Below are 16,313 nucleotides of genomic sequence, written 5' to 3' on the forward strand. Positions count from 1 at the left end.
TTTGCAAACTAAGTTGTCAAAGTTGTTCATGAGATATTTGTCAATATGATTTTTCTTCTGCCCACCACAATTCTGTAAACGTTTGGTGTTTTTACCTATTTGTTTATCTCTCTTCAAATGAATGATCAGTTTTTGCTGTTTGTGTATAATAGATTGCAAGAATTATGCCAAAATAAATTACATCTTGGTAATATGGTCTGAATCAAAAGGTCAGTTTCAGATAGAAACATAACGATTGTGCATTTCTTTAACAATCTTTGACAATTCAATGCAAATTAATTGGACAAATATTCAAGATTAAAATTGTGATATTATACAAGTTACACCATAAGATGGCATTGCTGAACAGGGTTATGTGTTTTTTTTCCTGCACTGGCCTGCCTATAAAGTTCTGTAAGCCTATTTAATAACCATTAAGACACATTAGGAAAAAAAAGATCCCAACTCTAGGAACAAAACAAAGTTCCTTTTCTTTATGTGAGTAACAGATCCAGACATGCTAACAGTGCACTGTGTTCCCACCATATTTAATTACTTTTATTGAATTGATCAGCTTCATCAAATAATGCCAGAATTGACATTTGAACAATTTCCAATTGTAAAGAAGACTGACCATAAAGGCAGCCTTGGGTTATTAAAGGCATTAGTGTTTAATTACCAACTCTGCTAATTTAAAAACATTTCCAGCAGTAATGGAGTGACGCAACAGGAGAAGAACCAGAAATCTTTGTAGACTTATGCTATTACACTATTCTTCATCAAGGAAAACTGTAAAAGAAGTTGAAAATAGATACTGTTTACAAGGCAAGTTTATTTGTATACCGTTATTCATTATTTTCCCATCCATCAATTAGCCAACATGCTTGTCTTTGCGGAACACCCCAGACAGGTCACCAATACCTCCATACATACACAAGGTGAATTTAAAGTACTTTTCAGTATGTAAAAAAACAAAACAGTACTTAAGATTAACTGGAATAAAAATATGACATACAATAAATGCATAACTGTAAGAATTATATGAAAAGAAAATCCATATAAAACCTTATTTTTAAGCAAATGAACAGCTAATATAAGATTAAAAATACTTAAATAAAACCAAAATATTTTTTTTACCACTTCAGGCAAAAGCTTCTGTCAATGTTTTCACTCTTAACTAGTCTAATCCTATAATGCACTTTAAAATATATCATTTTTCCAAGCAGTGGGCCAGTGTAGTAATTTAATAACTCAGATGATCCAGTTTCCCTGTTGTTGGTCAGGACTGTGGCAGCAGCATTCTGGACGTGCTGCAGCTATGTGAATCTTCACAGACATTAAAATAATTCATAATAAAAATTAAAACACTCAGCATTTTTTCCTCTATGTATTTGACAGGAAATCCTTAACACCAGCAGTTATTTTTAAGTTGGGCAATTTAGTAAAAAGCTTTTAAAATAAACTTAACTACATAAGCACACATAGATTTCTAGCATTCTTTGTTATTTAAATCCTCATAATGTCTAATGGAGTGTTGATTTCTAACCTCATATTTTCACAACTCAAAACAATGGCAACTTTGTTTTCTTCATTAAACTGGAGGAGGTTCTGGTCCGTCCACTCATGGAAATCAACACACTGACTGAAAGGGACAGTGGCCATGTGTTAACAGTCATGTATAGTTGTGTCATTTGTCATGGTAACATAAATTATAATATGACTTTCTGGAGATTGTCTTTGTATTTTTATAGCGAGTGCTTTCAGTGACTTTTCTTAAGGCAATTCAATACTTTCGGTGCCCTGTTCAGACATTTAGCTCACTTACAGTATGGTTCAGGGTGGATAGATTTGGATAATACAGAAGGGTGTTAGAAGATACTGTAATGTTTAAAAATGTAAAGACAAAGCAAAGATCATGATGTACACATTCAGAATCCTACGACTGTACTTGTTCCCAGTGATCCTCTGGATGAGAAATGATCAGTAATCAGAACTTGTTTGTCTCTTTTGCCACTGACAGAAAACCACCAGCACTGAAAGAAAATCAGGTTTTAATTGGATTATAAAACTTCAATAACATGGAACACAAAAGCACCTTAGTGTATATCCCACATGCTGACTAATATTTGATGAACTAAATTTACATTAAAAAAAATCTATAGAAAAGTATATTCTGGAATAATTAGCTATTAAGCTCATTTAGAAAACTTACCAGTAAGAATAGAACATTTGAGAAGGAAATGTAGAATCAGAAGGCCCAGATGCAATGAAGATAGAGTCTGAATGAACACAGTTGTGCCACCATATTTAATCTGGAATCATATTTAAATACATTTTCGGTTATTGGAGAATATTTATGATAATTATACTGAGGTAAATTTCTGATAGAAACTATGAAAAGATGAGAATGCATGGAACTTTTGTGTAGTTTACTCAAACAAAGTTGGTTCAACACAGTAAGAACATTCTGACAAGAAAAGAACAAAAAAAGGTTCTGAGTTACAGCTTAAAGATGTTTCATTATGTGATAAAAGTCAACATCTAGCATGTTTTGAATTCACTGATTAACTTTCTTGCTTCAACCTTTGCTGTAAGCAGTAACTTAAAATGTTAGTAAAAATTAGCAAAAAAAAATCTACAGGGATTAATTTCAAAATTTCCAACTTTACAAGTTCATGTATGAGCAAAGGTTGTATGGGAATGTAAAATGGCAGCTATTGGTTCCTTAGTGGTTATATTAGCAGAACTGTAATGAGGCCTTGGCTGTGTGCACATAAACATCTAGCTGTTATAGATCTTTTAGGTATTTGTCAAATCAGCTGGAATTTTTCAGAGAGAATCTTTGGGAGTTGGTTGTGTCCTCCACACCTTTCAGTCTTTGCTCCTCTGTTCAAACCCGGTCAGCTCAGCAGGGTAAGCAAAAGAAAGTCATAATCCCCAAAGAATAACTGAACAAGCATAAACACAAAACCAGACCAACAAAGTGAAGCCAAACTGTTAAATTACAACCAAATACTAAAAATAACTCACCTTTATAGCCCTAAAGTTAGTATTGTTAACTCCCTGAATGTCACAGATAAAGGAATCTGTTTTGTTATGATTTTCTTTGACTTTGACACAGGGATGTTGCTTTTCACCCTCAACGCCCCACACCAGCAACTCTGCTGCTGTCATCTCCAGTTTATCTGAACTTTTCTGAAATGAAACGGAAACAAACTGTAACCTTTTAGAAACTCATGTCACTTGTTGGGTAATTCAAAAAAAATACTTACATGAATAACAACACGGACATCATTTCCCAGCCTCTCTGTAGTGAAGCTGGTAAACTCTGGATCAGGAAGGTATGTTAGTTTGACCAAACAGGCCACTGTTTGATTGGCTACTTTCAGAAAAACGGTGCTGCAGCAAATCTGACTGTTTTCTGCTGTAGGCGTATCATAGATGAGATTCTGCAAATTATTTTAAAAATGTTAGGTCAAAGAGATTTTATGTCAAAACATTTACAATAGTCAGATAACACGTACATTTGTATCTTTTCAGACACAAACAGTTCATCTTCGTATCCTTGAAGTAAATTTACCATCTCTGCTGCTGTACATCAAGGCTCAATGTTAAGACCCCTTACATTCATTATTTAACCGTTCCACATATACAGACATGTGAATATGCATTTCTTATTCCAGAAAGACAATAATAATTTTACTGTTATGCACAGGATACTCAATACTATAGCCCCAAAACCTTTTGACCCATTCACCTCTGACCATATGTAACAATCTCTCTCTGTAGTGAAGCTGGTGAACTCTGGATCAGGTGAACCATGAGTTTTAATCATGGTTCACCTCCACTTTAGTAGTAGCAACATTCACCTCATCTGTCATTTGTGAAAGCTGTTTATTCTCTCCTGTGTTTTATTTTAGCAATTGTTTTATATCTTACGCAATTTGGTCTTGGATTCAAAACGGTGCCTTTAAAAATATATTCACAACAAACAGATTGAATCCGTCTGCAGAACTACCTCACTGCTGCTGTTCCTGGGAAGCAACACTTGCTGCTGGGCGTGGCTCTGCATCAGCCCATCCACAAACTCCAGATGGGTCCCAATGAGTTTGACCTTCCTCTTCCCACTGCAGGGCATGAAGCAGCAGTCAGATTAGAGGACATTTGATATACAGAGAAGGTGTTCTCTACTCATCACTCTACTAACACTTCCACATAAAATGCTAAGTGCCGCTGTATTCAGGTGCTCATAGGAAATGTCATGTGCTTACAAACAGCCACCTGAATTAAAATAGATGTGCTTCAAACTGTTCAAAAGGTAAATTAAACATGAATGAAATATTAAGCATCACAAACTGTATTTTACTGCTGTGTTGAAAAAAAAAAAAAAAAAAAATTGCACGAGAAGATTAAAGTTCCCTTCCAAACATGCAAGTACAAACTATTTCTGAGTGACATTCATTATTGGGAACATAAGCAGGCAGATATCAGATAAGTCACTAAACAGAGCTGATTCACTTACATTTATAGGAATCTCTCATGGGCAAGTTGTGACTTTAGAACAACAAATTACTGTACTAGAATTGACTAGCTTTATTAAAAAAAAAACAGTAACTTTAATTTTTGAAAATTGGAATGATCCATTCTTTTTTAGTTGCTTAATGGTAAAAAATAACCTAGCAGGAAATATAACTGTAGCAAAAAACCTTCCTGTGTCTTGAAAGTGCTTTCCAAATATCTCTTGATCTAAGGAAATGTAATTGTTGAAGTTTCTGCAGCTATAGGTACGAGTCTTGTAGTCAAAACTTTCTTTGAGGAAGTGACTCCTTCACACCTCCTACTTGTGACTAACGCAAGTCACAAGTAGGAGGTGTTGAAAAACTAAAGAAGTTAAACACGTCAATTAGCAAGATGTCGCCAAAAATTAACTACAAGCTGTGAAATAACATACTATATTACTTATAATACTATGTACAATCTCTGACCACTAACAGTTACATCGTTCTAGTATCTGTTTGGACCCAATTTGCCTTCACAGCTGCCTCAAGTCTTTGTAGCATAAACTTAAGGTGTTGGAAACCTTAGAGACTCTGGTTCAACTCGACATGACAGCTTAACTCAGTTACATGGACTGACTCTGTAGCATTCTCTAGTAACAGTGACTACTCAAAGCATTTTCCACTAGAGTGCCCTTAATTGGACAATTAAGGGTTTCCATCTGTAGCTGATGGAAACTTTTGCAGGAATGTTCAAATACCTCCTCCAGCTGATCCGAGGTACTATGTCAGTGCAAACTGGTAACGGCTGATAGGTGACTGTAGCGTTTCCGTGGCAACTACCATCAGGCAGAAGAACACACACTTTGACCACTCTCCTAGTTTCAGTGGTGGGGATGTGAAAGGTCAAACTGACACCAGTGTTGTTCCACACAGGAGATCTGTCCAGAAAAATCAGGAAAACACACAGAAAGCAAAATAGTAAGAGTTAAATCGAAACAAGAAGATATAAGAAAACTGAAAGGTTGACGGAGAAACTTTCTATTTGTCCACATTTTTTAAAGAAATTTAAAACAGCAGCTGTAGCCTTCAATTAGCTTATGTTTTATGCATCAGGAAATGGGTGCAGTTATTGTGGTGAATGTGAATGAACCGACTGGAGAGTTTCTGAAACAAAAACTAAAGCAAGTTGCATTTTTAGCTAACAACCACTTTGGCTGTTCAGTCATTTCTTTACATTTATGTAACAAATATCTTTCTGTCCATTTGTTAATTGTAAGTTTTTTTTCCTTTTTCATGTTAGACATTTGAATATTTACTAAACTTGAGAAACAAAATGTGCCGACAGAAATCTTTGTAAATTTCATGTACATAAATGGTAAATAACCAAATTGACTATAAATGGTGGCGGCACAGATGATGATGTAGATTTTAGGGTGTTTAAGAAAAAGAAGCTTGGAATACCAAGCATAGCAAATAATTTGGGGAAATTATTAGTTTTGATTGATCAAAATCAATAAAAATGATACCTGCTGTCAATATTTTCAGCAAAATGTTTTTATTTGTGCAAAGGAGGTTGGCAGCAAATCAAACGTTGTTGCCAATGAAGTGGGTCAGAGTGCATCTGTGGTTATAGGTGTTTGTGGGTGGGGTAGATGGATTCTGCAGGGTCACATGCATGCATGACACTTGCTGATTGAAGTCCTTCAAAATGTTCATCCTTGCTGAGTGTCAAGACTTCCTGTCGACTCTTCCTCTGTTTAATGTTAGGTTTTCATTCTTGACACTTAAGCTTCTGTCTCGCAGCTTTCAGGCCACTTGGTTCTCAAGTTTCTGTTGTCCTTGAGAAGCAGATGAATTATTTTATGTGCCTAAGAATGATATTTGGTCTAAAACTCTTTGGGCTCTTGAGCTTGTAAAAAGTGTACCATGTATACGCCTGTTTGCATATAATATAACAAATGTTCATCTCGCAAATTATTTCCTCCATCAGTTTACATAAGACACATTCCGACTGGCCTTAGTTTTCTGAGTGACTCACTCCTGAGGACTACAGTCCATGTGCGTTGAGATTCTCACTCCGATCACGTCGCTCAGGTTCTGACCTGACAACAAAGCGTGGTTTTTCCCATACAGAGACACAACGCTCGGTGTAATGGAGACGACATCTGGTGTCTGACAGGGAAACAAAAGATATTTAGCAGTCATCCATTATGCTTATTTGATGACATATTTAATTAGTTTAATACAGATTTGTCAAAAACCCATTCTACAGCTTTTAGATGAGTCAAATGATTCGACTGTTAGCTGGGCTCTGTAGAACATGACTGCATGCTGAGGAGCTCATTCAGCCATTTTGCTTCAGGTGTGTGTGACCAGGAATGCATCTAAAACTTACAGCTATTCAGAAGAAAAGAGTTTGAGAGACCTGGTTTAGGATGAGTGTTAAGAAAAATGTGCATTAATATAGATTCAGACTCACAGAAATGTTCATCTCAGCTTCCATCTCCAGGCAAACGTCCTTCTGAGTCTGCACAGAAGATGTTGAAATAAATAAACAATATTGTTCTGGTCAGGTTACTACTGACTTATAAGACTTACTATGATGGTCATGACAGTAAACATTAACATTAACAAGTCTATATTTAACAAATGCAGGTTGATTATTACATTGTGAGTAAGTTCACTGGCCCAGGAACAGCTGTTCTCCATCCATTGGCACCCAGATCTGATACACTGTCGGCACCTGAAGAGAAAAACAAATCAGACTGGCTTTCAGCTCAGCTTTTGGAAAACATCAACACCACAAACGTGTGGAAACAGATTATGTTAAATGCAAGAGCAGAGGCATTCTCCCTGAAGAAGCACTGGATGAGCTACAGGTGCATCATTCAATACATGGACAGCCCACTGATATCCTAACAACCTCCAACCAAACAGAAACAGAATTTAAAGTCGGCAATAAACCCAACATCCACGCTGAAGGACAGTGGAAAACTTTAATGCTAATGCAAGGGGAAGAGAAGCAAAGATTTCATTTGAGATGAGACTTGCACCAACAGCCTTCTTGTCATTATTAAAAAAACAACAACAGAAAAACAACCTCCACCCACAAGTTTAGTTTTTTGAGTGTATAAATGAACTTACAGATGGGAACTTGGTTGTCCATGAACACTTGAACAGTTGATTAGTTTTCTTTGCTCTGTCAGCTCAGATTTCCCAACGTTGATGTTTATGGTGACATCCAGGACTGTGAATTAAGAGTTTTATAAAACTTCCTTTACGAAAGCAATAATTTGTGTTTTTTATTTATTTATTTTTTAGCTAAGAATATGTAAACTTGGACAACATAATTGGAATAATGTGTTGAAAATAGCAGCAATTTTGAATCTGTTTTCTTGAGACAAAGGAAGCTTTAAAGTCGCAGAGAACATTAATAGATATGATCATTTTAACTGATTTCACTGAGACAAGAAAAAACATAAATCTGAAGCTTTCAAATTGATAAAATGTGTTTCCACACAACTGAAAAACAGAGGATGACTTTTTAATATCAAACCTGTTCAACTTTTCTGCCATATTACATTTAAAAGACAGAAGCAGTAAATGTTATTTTACAGATTATCACTTTGTTTCTGTCAGTTCTAGAAAGAACTGACCTTTACATATTCTAAACGATCAGGTTATTACATTACTTTGATCATTTAACAAAAGCTGATTACCATCAGTCAGAAGAGTGTTGATAAGGATGCATGTGCACTGAGGGAACTCTGCTGAAAACCCCTGCTGCCTACAAATCTGACTAGAATTTGAAGAGAATTCACAGGTGAAGTTAGACTGAACCTTCTGCGGCACAGTCAGGTGTGTCTGGATGATTACTTTGACCTGAGAAAAACAGGAATACAGAAGAATAACATAATCTAAAAGAAAAATCAAATGCAACTAAATTCAGTCAGTGTTCGAAACAAACCATTCCACTGGAATCCTTCACAACTCGGTGGGAAATCATTTCCTGTTGAGGTTCATCAGGGATGGAAAACCACTCTGAGTCTGTGCAGTGGTCCTCAAATGTACAGCTGAAAAAGTTCAAATGAGGTTTTAGAAAGTTCAGGAATGTCTGAAGGATTCAGCGGTAAGAGAAGTTCCTGACCTGTCTTCAGAGACGCACCACACACAGAGGGGATCCTGTGCAGACAGACAAGCCCTCACATCTCTGTGAGTGCTACACCTCGACACTGCAACCCGCTCAATCTGGAACAAAAACACACTCAACATCCGAAAATGTATGGGTACGCTTCATGAAAAATAAATAAGAAAAAAAAAACAAAAAACACCAACCTTATTTTTAAGCTGCAAATACACATGGTTCTGATCCACTTGATCCAGATGGATTTTGGGAAACACTTTGCGTTTTTCACTCTCTCTGTAGAGAATCTCTGGACAGGTGGGCTTAAAGTTCCTGTCTACAGCAAGCTGATGACAATATAGACCATAGTTACAGTATTTATGGGAAAAGTAGGAACTGAACATGTCAAAGTTATATTTCAGCAAAAATAGTTTCACTGGACACAACTGGTGACCAATAAGTTACCAACGGTGTCCACCTTTTTCTCCATTTATATTAATGTAGCAAATTCAACCTGGACAGACTCACATGGTGCACATAATACTGTGTGCATTTCTCATGTAAAAGTTGCAAAAATTATTTGGACACTTATTTTATGAGGCGGCATGTTTTTTTTAAAACCTGTAAAACAATACTTTCATTAGCTATCATTAAACATTGTGATAAACTGGTGGTACTCAATAGTCGTCAGTGGTTTACAAAGCTATATAAAGGCAAGATGTTCTAGCACATTGACGCTTGCTTTGAACAGAAGCTACAGAAAAAGGAGAAGTGTTCAGAAACTAAAGCAGACACTAACGGCTACTGGCGGCTTCTTTCCCTCTAAACTGATCTAGAAATGACATCAAACCCAGACTTCAAGACTTAAATGGAAAACTGTCACTGAGTCATGAAACTTGTACATTTCAAACTATTATTAGCAATACTAGCTAGCAACAGTTATTTCAAATATGCTGCTACATTAGCAAAGCATCAGTATTTACTGAGATGGTTCATGTTGTGCAGCACCAGTCTCTGGAAATATGGTTAAAATTCTAAAATCTTGAGTTTCTGTGCTTTGCTATGTTTAGTGTTTCCTTACCTGAACTGTATAAAAATGTGAGCTGCAAATATTTTAAACATAGCGCAATTAAATATTACAATTCTAATATCAAAAATTATAATGAAACTTCGGTTTCAGAAAGCAGGGTTAACAAGCTGCTCTGAATAAACCGACCCAGCTCTGTGATGCTCAGGCTTTCTGGTTTCAGAACAGGAAACATTAACTAGGTAACTCAATTCTGAGTCAAGTTACCTCTGAGTTAAGTGTGGGCACATGGATAGAAGAAACTCATCAACAGAGCGCAGATAAGGTGATTCACCATGGCAACAGAAGAAAATAAGAAGCTTGAAAGCGTGCTTTTCTCACCAATGGAATTAGAATTTTAATGACGGCAAAGGAGAATATCAAAACATATTTCACAAAAACAAGCAGTACTGTTTCTTTAAAATAGCGAGAGTTAGCATGACAAAGACAAAATCAATGCATAAGTGTGATTTAGCAGAGTGAGTATTGTTGACACTATACTTATTTAATATTCAAAAAGAGAGGATAATTTTATTTGTCTGAACAAGATAAGCGTCTACTGTACTACAGAAACCAAAACATGAGTAGATTATGTTTGAATTGTCAAAATGTTACAGCAACTACATTATTGCTTTATTAGTCTTGTGGCTCTGTAACTTTAGGGAACCCCATTAAACGGTGCTGCCTGTGGTTTTCAGACAGCAAGCTGCTTATAAACTTAAGTCACAATGATCCAAGTCTAACAGTGCGAGAGCTCTCATCAAAAAAACTCAGTTATAATATAAAATTTGTCTAAGCTACGTGTGTAGCGACACATTGTCATTCTGCTAAGAAGGACCTGATTATTTTTATGCCTTATAGGCACCTCTACTGTACAATAACAGTAACATTTTACAGTAACTTTGTTTTTAACAGTTTTACAGTATCATTCCAGTCAGGATCCTGTTGGGATTAACATGAAGTGCAGCACTCTCTCCAACATCTACAGGCTGCTCCACTAAAGGACACGCCATTTCTGACACTTTTCTGTTCCAGCTCTCACAAAACGATAGAACAAACTCAGGGTTTGTTCAAACAGTCCTGTTAATGAGCAGCATAGGTTCACAGGGTAAGTTGATCCAATGGTTATCTGGCTTTCTGAAACTGAAAACCCAGGATATGCATAGTTGGGCCAGAACTTACGCAGGATTTTCATTTATTCTGCTTTCTGAAACGGGGCTCAGATGTCTTATAAATAATAATAATTTCTTTTTCAGAAACTAAAGAAATAATTTCTTCACACCACTGCCCCCTCCCCTGCTACCAGAGCTGAAAACAAAAACATCTTTTAATAAAAATGTTTTTATACTTATCATGGTATTTTTTTTAGATGTAATGTATTGCATTCTTCTTTATTAGAAGAATGGAGGAGTATGGGTGGTTGACATCCTGTCATGTCAACCATGTCAAGCATCTTGCATTTAAGACTCTCACCTTTCATCACAATGTGTCCAAACTCCAAAGCCTTTTTAGTCAGGCTGCTGTGTGTAGAGTTAAACTTTCTTTTTCAGTAGATGGGAAAAGGAGAATTCCAACATACTCATTTTAAAGGCATAAACTCCTTTACACTGAAACAAATCCTCCCGTCTCCAACAGTACTGCAGTATTCAGTAATTTTCTACACACCTTCATAAGCAAACCGTCTGCTGTTCCAATGAAGAACACCATCCAGGCCTTCTGCTTCATCGCCAACACAGAGGTCATGTCATTGTGTTTCAGAAGAACGACCTTTGGTTTTAGATTATTTGGTCCTAACTGAGAAACAGAAACAGTGATTAGCTCTAAAATCTGCCTACAGAGAAGAGTTGCAAACATTTGGTCTAAAAAAATGCTACAGATTTATTGAAGGGAGAACAGCCGATGATCCTGTAGAGCAGGGGTGTCAAACTCAATTTCACCGAGGGCCACTTCAGCATATTGGCCCCCCTCAACGGGCCACATTGACGGTACAGATCAGGAGTGCATCCCTGCTAAAACACCCCAGACAAAAGGTTGACTTCCCTCATTCAGTTCTGTAGAGGCTTAGAATGAGTCAATGGTCCAGGTGTGTTAGAGAAGGAACCATCTAAAGTTGCAGATGGTAGAAAACTAGACTTGGGCACCCCTAGCATAAATGTATAAAAATACAATGTTAAAAATAAATTAAACACCTCATATTGTTAAATAACTGATTTAATGTATTGAAGTTTTAAATATTACATTTGACTTTCCATGGATGTAAAATTACTGCTCAGTTTAAAGATTACAATATTTAAATCAGTGTTTAAAGGTAAGCAAACAAATAATAAAAACAAGTCACATGGGCAGACATTATAGACTTTACGCAAAGATTTAGTATCAGAGGCAACTGAAATCAAATAATTTAAAAAATCCATTCTGAATATCATCTCATGGACTCTGAACTAAATGCGTCTTTCTGACCGGGAGCTGCAGCGTGTTGAAGAGTTATGGACCGGACGCTCTGGAGCGTCTGGTTAGGAAGCCATTACATACAAACCTTTGGTTGAAATGGCTCGTAAGTTCAAGTCTCCATTACAGAGAAAACTAAAGAGAATGCAACGTTGTGTTAATCCATTTGAGGAGCCGGCAGTTTATCTTGAGGAAATAAATGACGATGCAAAAGTTAGACTGTAACATGCGCAGTCCGCTGCTCAACCACTGCGGATGCGGCTCCGCCGCTGCGAAGACTGAGAAACCGCTGGGAGTAACTCAAACAGCGGATTTAACAAATGGAGCCTTCTGGGTTCACGTTACCCAGGAGAGCGGCGCTCTGGAGGAGCTGCAGACGTAACATCTGCGAAACCAGCAAAAAAAAAAAAAAATCCTGGTAAAAGCGCACACCGGACCGCGCAGGGTAAAACACTCTCAGAGTTCAGGTGAACTGTTTGGATCAGACAGATCCAACTGACTGATGAATTAGCGCAGATTTTTCTGCAGATGGGAACCAGGAGGAAGTTGTTCAGACCCCAGGGGGTGATTTGATGCTAATCTAAGTGAAGTCGCTTAATTTAATTTATTAAGCGTTATTGGGGCCTCAGTCAGTTGATTTTGTCACTATGGATAAAAAAATGTAGATACATTTATCTGCTTAATTTGTGATGGGATCTGGATTCACGGTGAATATTAACTAAACCGCATAAAATGCGACTAAATAGCCGATGTTAATATGATTGTAATTTCACGGATAAAAATAGTACATGACCGATTTTTTTTTATGTTGTCGGTCAAGATAACGGATAACAAAAAAAGTCTAGCGCGACCTGCCGCTCTGACACCAACTCTCACACATCTTCATTCACAGTCTTACTTGTAAATCGAGTTTTCTTTTCTTGGACGCTTTGATGTTAGCTTGTCGACGTCTCAGTTTTATTCGCTGGGAAAATCAATAAGCAGCTTGAGGTGACTCTGCTGCTCTCTAGTGGCGAGAAGCCGTATTGTTGGCTGGTAACAATCGAAATGCATTGTGGGAGATGTAGTTTGTAGTCAATTCGTGCTCAAAACCTATTTTAAGTCAATCATCGGCCTATAAAATGCTGGGGCGGGCCACATAAAATGACATGGCGGGCCACATGTGGCCCGAGGGTCTTGAGTTTGACACATGTGCTGTAGAGCATCAAGGATCATACAGTCATGTGTTAGATGATGTAGAGTTTTTAAAGGTTAGGGTCGAGGCCACAGGAGGATTTGAATGAACATACTTTTTGTAAAGACAACAGAAAACATTGTAGCACACCACAAAACAGTTCAGTTATGAAAATATTTGTTGCCATAGTGAATACTATCCATAGAAAGCTCAAATGCAGTTAGACAAAAATAACTTATTTCTGTTATTGTGCAGAATCAATGTGAAGGAATAAAAAAAGCTAAAAAGCAAAAAAGCCACCAGGAGCTTTTCTAGTGAACAAAGAGAAAAATGTCCTGACTTCATTGATGTCTATTTCATGGAGTAATGTAGTAAACGAACTGCTTTCATCTCATCCTTTTTAGACAACATGATCAACACTGAAACAAAAATGATTATAATATGATTTTATAGCAGATAAAAGCTTTACCATGTGTCTCTGGCAATGAAATGTCACAAAGGACTTAGCATCAACTATCATCAAGCTCAATTAGTGTTTATTATTATACATTAATAATAAATTTGAAGTTTTATTGCAAGTTACTGACAAAGGAAATGTGTCTTTGCTAATCTGGTAAAAAAAAATCTGGTAAAAAAATATTAGAATATATAACTGAACAAAAATAAATTTTGTGACTAATAAATGTCAACTTTTGAGACATCAGATCCACAGCTAGAACCCCTCATGGCTCCAAGCTAATCAAATGGAAATTTTAATGCAGAAAACTTATAGATTGGACATCTAACATGGTAACATGTTTTACCAATTCAGTAATTTGTCACAAAGGGAAATTTAATAGAACGTCCAAGATAACATGTTCAACTGAACATAAAATGACTAAATTTCTTTCCTTTATATTTATATTCACAATAACTTACCAAGGGATCTGTACTTTTTGGTGTGTAAAAAAAGTCTGGATCTTTATTCATCTCCATGCTGAGATCAGGACTGATGTCAAACAGCAGCAGCTCAGTGTTTTCTCCTCCTTCATCCACACTGAACACTCCACTCCACAGGACCTGCTGACCACCTGGGACGACCGAGGAGGCCAGCAGTCTGCTGCCTTCACCTCCAGAGGAACTGAGAGTCGCTCCATGAAGAGACTTCAGAGTGTCACTTTTACTGGTTTCAGCCTGAAGCCAGATGAGACGGACTTTGTTGGTTTCACCTCCTGATGCCACGTTGGAGAACAGATACACTGTTGAGTTGATCTGGAATCCGTCCACAAAATCTACATCAGCTTCAGTTTGGATCCCAGGTTTATCACCTGAATGATCAGACCAGGAAAATATTTCCCCATGCTGTCTGTGATCTGTGTTGTGAAGGTTGATAGTCTTTAAATCAGTCCCACACCTGTCCTCCTCTGTCTTGTCTGTATGGTTCTTTATCGCTGTCAGAATGTAAGTCTCAGTCTGACCTGAATTCTTCTTCACATCCACCAGAAAGCTGACAGACCCACTGCTGCTCCTTAGAGGTCCCACCTGGATGGATTCACTGTAAACCAGCTTATTGATGTTCTTCAGGTCCAGAATCTCACAATAACCACAGTAATTGTTGGTCACACCGCAGCTGACCACTGTATCATTCCTAGCAAATGGAATTAAAATATTGACACTAAACTTTGCATTTAACAAATCCGTTTCTGAGATTCGATGAAACTCCGTAACACCCATCCCATTGTCGTCCTTCAGGATCCCTCTCTGGGTCAGGCTGTGCAGCAGAGTCAGGTCATGGCTCAGCTGGTAAAGCTTCTCCTCCGTAGCAATGTAAACAGAGTTGGTGGCCACTGCCACCTGCTGAATGTTTCCCTCAAAACTGAAACTTCCATCTTCCTTGTGACTCCACGCAGTTTTGACCCAGACAGCACAAAGCAGACCGAGCAGCAGGATCATGTTGCACCAAAGGATGCAGCAATGACTGAGACACTGAGGGACACTGATCTGTGGGTCTCTGCAGAGATGAGAACTAAAGCTAAAGGTGCTAACTGTGGGAGGAACTGAGCCCACACAGCAGAACCACAAATAAAAATACATGGTTTGTCTCACATAGTTTGTAAAGATTGGAGCACAAATATAGATTTATATCACAATGTTGTTTTGTTTGTTAAACATGGCAACTTGATGTGCATTTCTTTTAGCCCAAGGCATACTTTCAGAAATGGAGAATATAAGCAATCCTTGATATGTTGCATTTATATTTGCATTCATTTTGTCTTTGCCTTGATTTAGGTTAACAACTGTGACAATGTGTGATGTATCTCAACTTTTGCCAAGAAATGGCAGATATTAAATTACTTTTGATTAAATGCTAATTATATCAGCAAACATAGAGCATCGCTTTCCATCTTTGGCAACAGTGCCATCTAGTGTTAAATCTCGGAAGCCCACTTTAAAATAAATAAATAAATGAACAAATAAACAAATAAATAAAAAAAACGTTAAAACATGTATGTACTTATCCCAACTGGGTTTGGTTCTGAATTGTTTTCTTGTAACACCATGTCTATACACAAATAATGTCTAATGAAATAAAGAAAACTACTTTAAAAGATTTTTAATTTGTTAAATTTTTTTTTTAATCCTGAGAAAAACAGTAGGGTATGCTTTCATTTTTAAAATATATTTTATGTAACCTACCTGGTAAGGTAGGTTAAGTTTTTAAGTTTGCTGTCTAACCAAACTTAAAAAGAAGGGAAAAAAGAGAGGAAAAAAACCCCCCAATATTGTTTACATACCAAATAGGTTGCTTACCTACGAATTCAGCAAACCCATGTTAGTGCATAGCTCTTTTTATCTGTCATATGAAGATAATTGTCTCATAAAGAATTTTTTTTTAATTAGGCTAACTCTCAGCATGTGCTGAGGAATTCCTTTTATCTTCTTATAACGCAGTTTTTACCCAGCTAGTATTGAATGTTTGGAGCACGTCAGGTGAACGTTGTCTTGAACGTCCGCTGATTACGTTTGATCTAAGTCCAAATGAAA

At 37.0% G+C, this 16,313-nt stretch overlaps 1 protein-coding gene across 1 annotated transcript; it reads right to left on the reverse strand.

Annotated features, from left to right (window-relative positions):
- Positions 1–499: 499 nt before the first annotated feature.
- On the reverse strand, positions 500–15,899 carry LOC103152561 (plexin-C1-like). Its single transcript, XM_007573064.2, has 16 exons — positions 14,208–15,899; positions 11,333–11,461; positions 8,814–8,948; positions 8,626–8,726; positions 8,446–8,551; positions 8,198–8,360; positions 7,623–7,725; positions 7,146–7,221; positions 6,958–7,005; positions 6,517–6,650; positions 5,237–5,416; positions 3,998–4,106; positions 3,252–3,428; positions 3,010–3,174; positions 2,192–2,291; positions 500–2,012 (listed from the first exon to the last, which is right to left on the reverse strand). The coding sequence occupies exons 1-16, from the start codon at positions 15,360–15,362 to the stop codon at positions 1,960–1,962; spliced, it is 2,934 nt and encodes a 977-aa protein (XP_007573126.2). The 5' UTR covers positions 15,363–15,899; the 3' UTR covers positions 500–1,959.
- Between the last annotated feature and the right edge of the window lie 414 nt (positions 15,900–16,313).

This window comes from Poecilia formosa, unplaced genomic scaffold, assembly GCF_000485575.1.
Source record: "Poecilia formosa unplaced genomic scaffold, Poecilia_formosa-5.1.2 Scaffold318, whole genome shotgun sequence".
NCBI lineage: Eukaryota > Metazoa > Chordata > Actinopteri > Cyprinodontiformes > Poeciliidae > Poecilia > Poecilia formosa.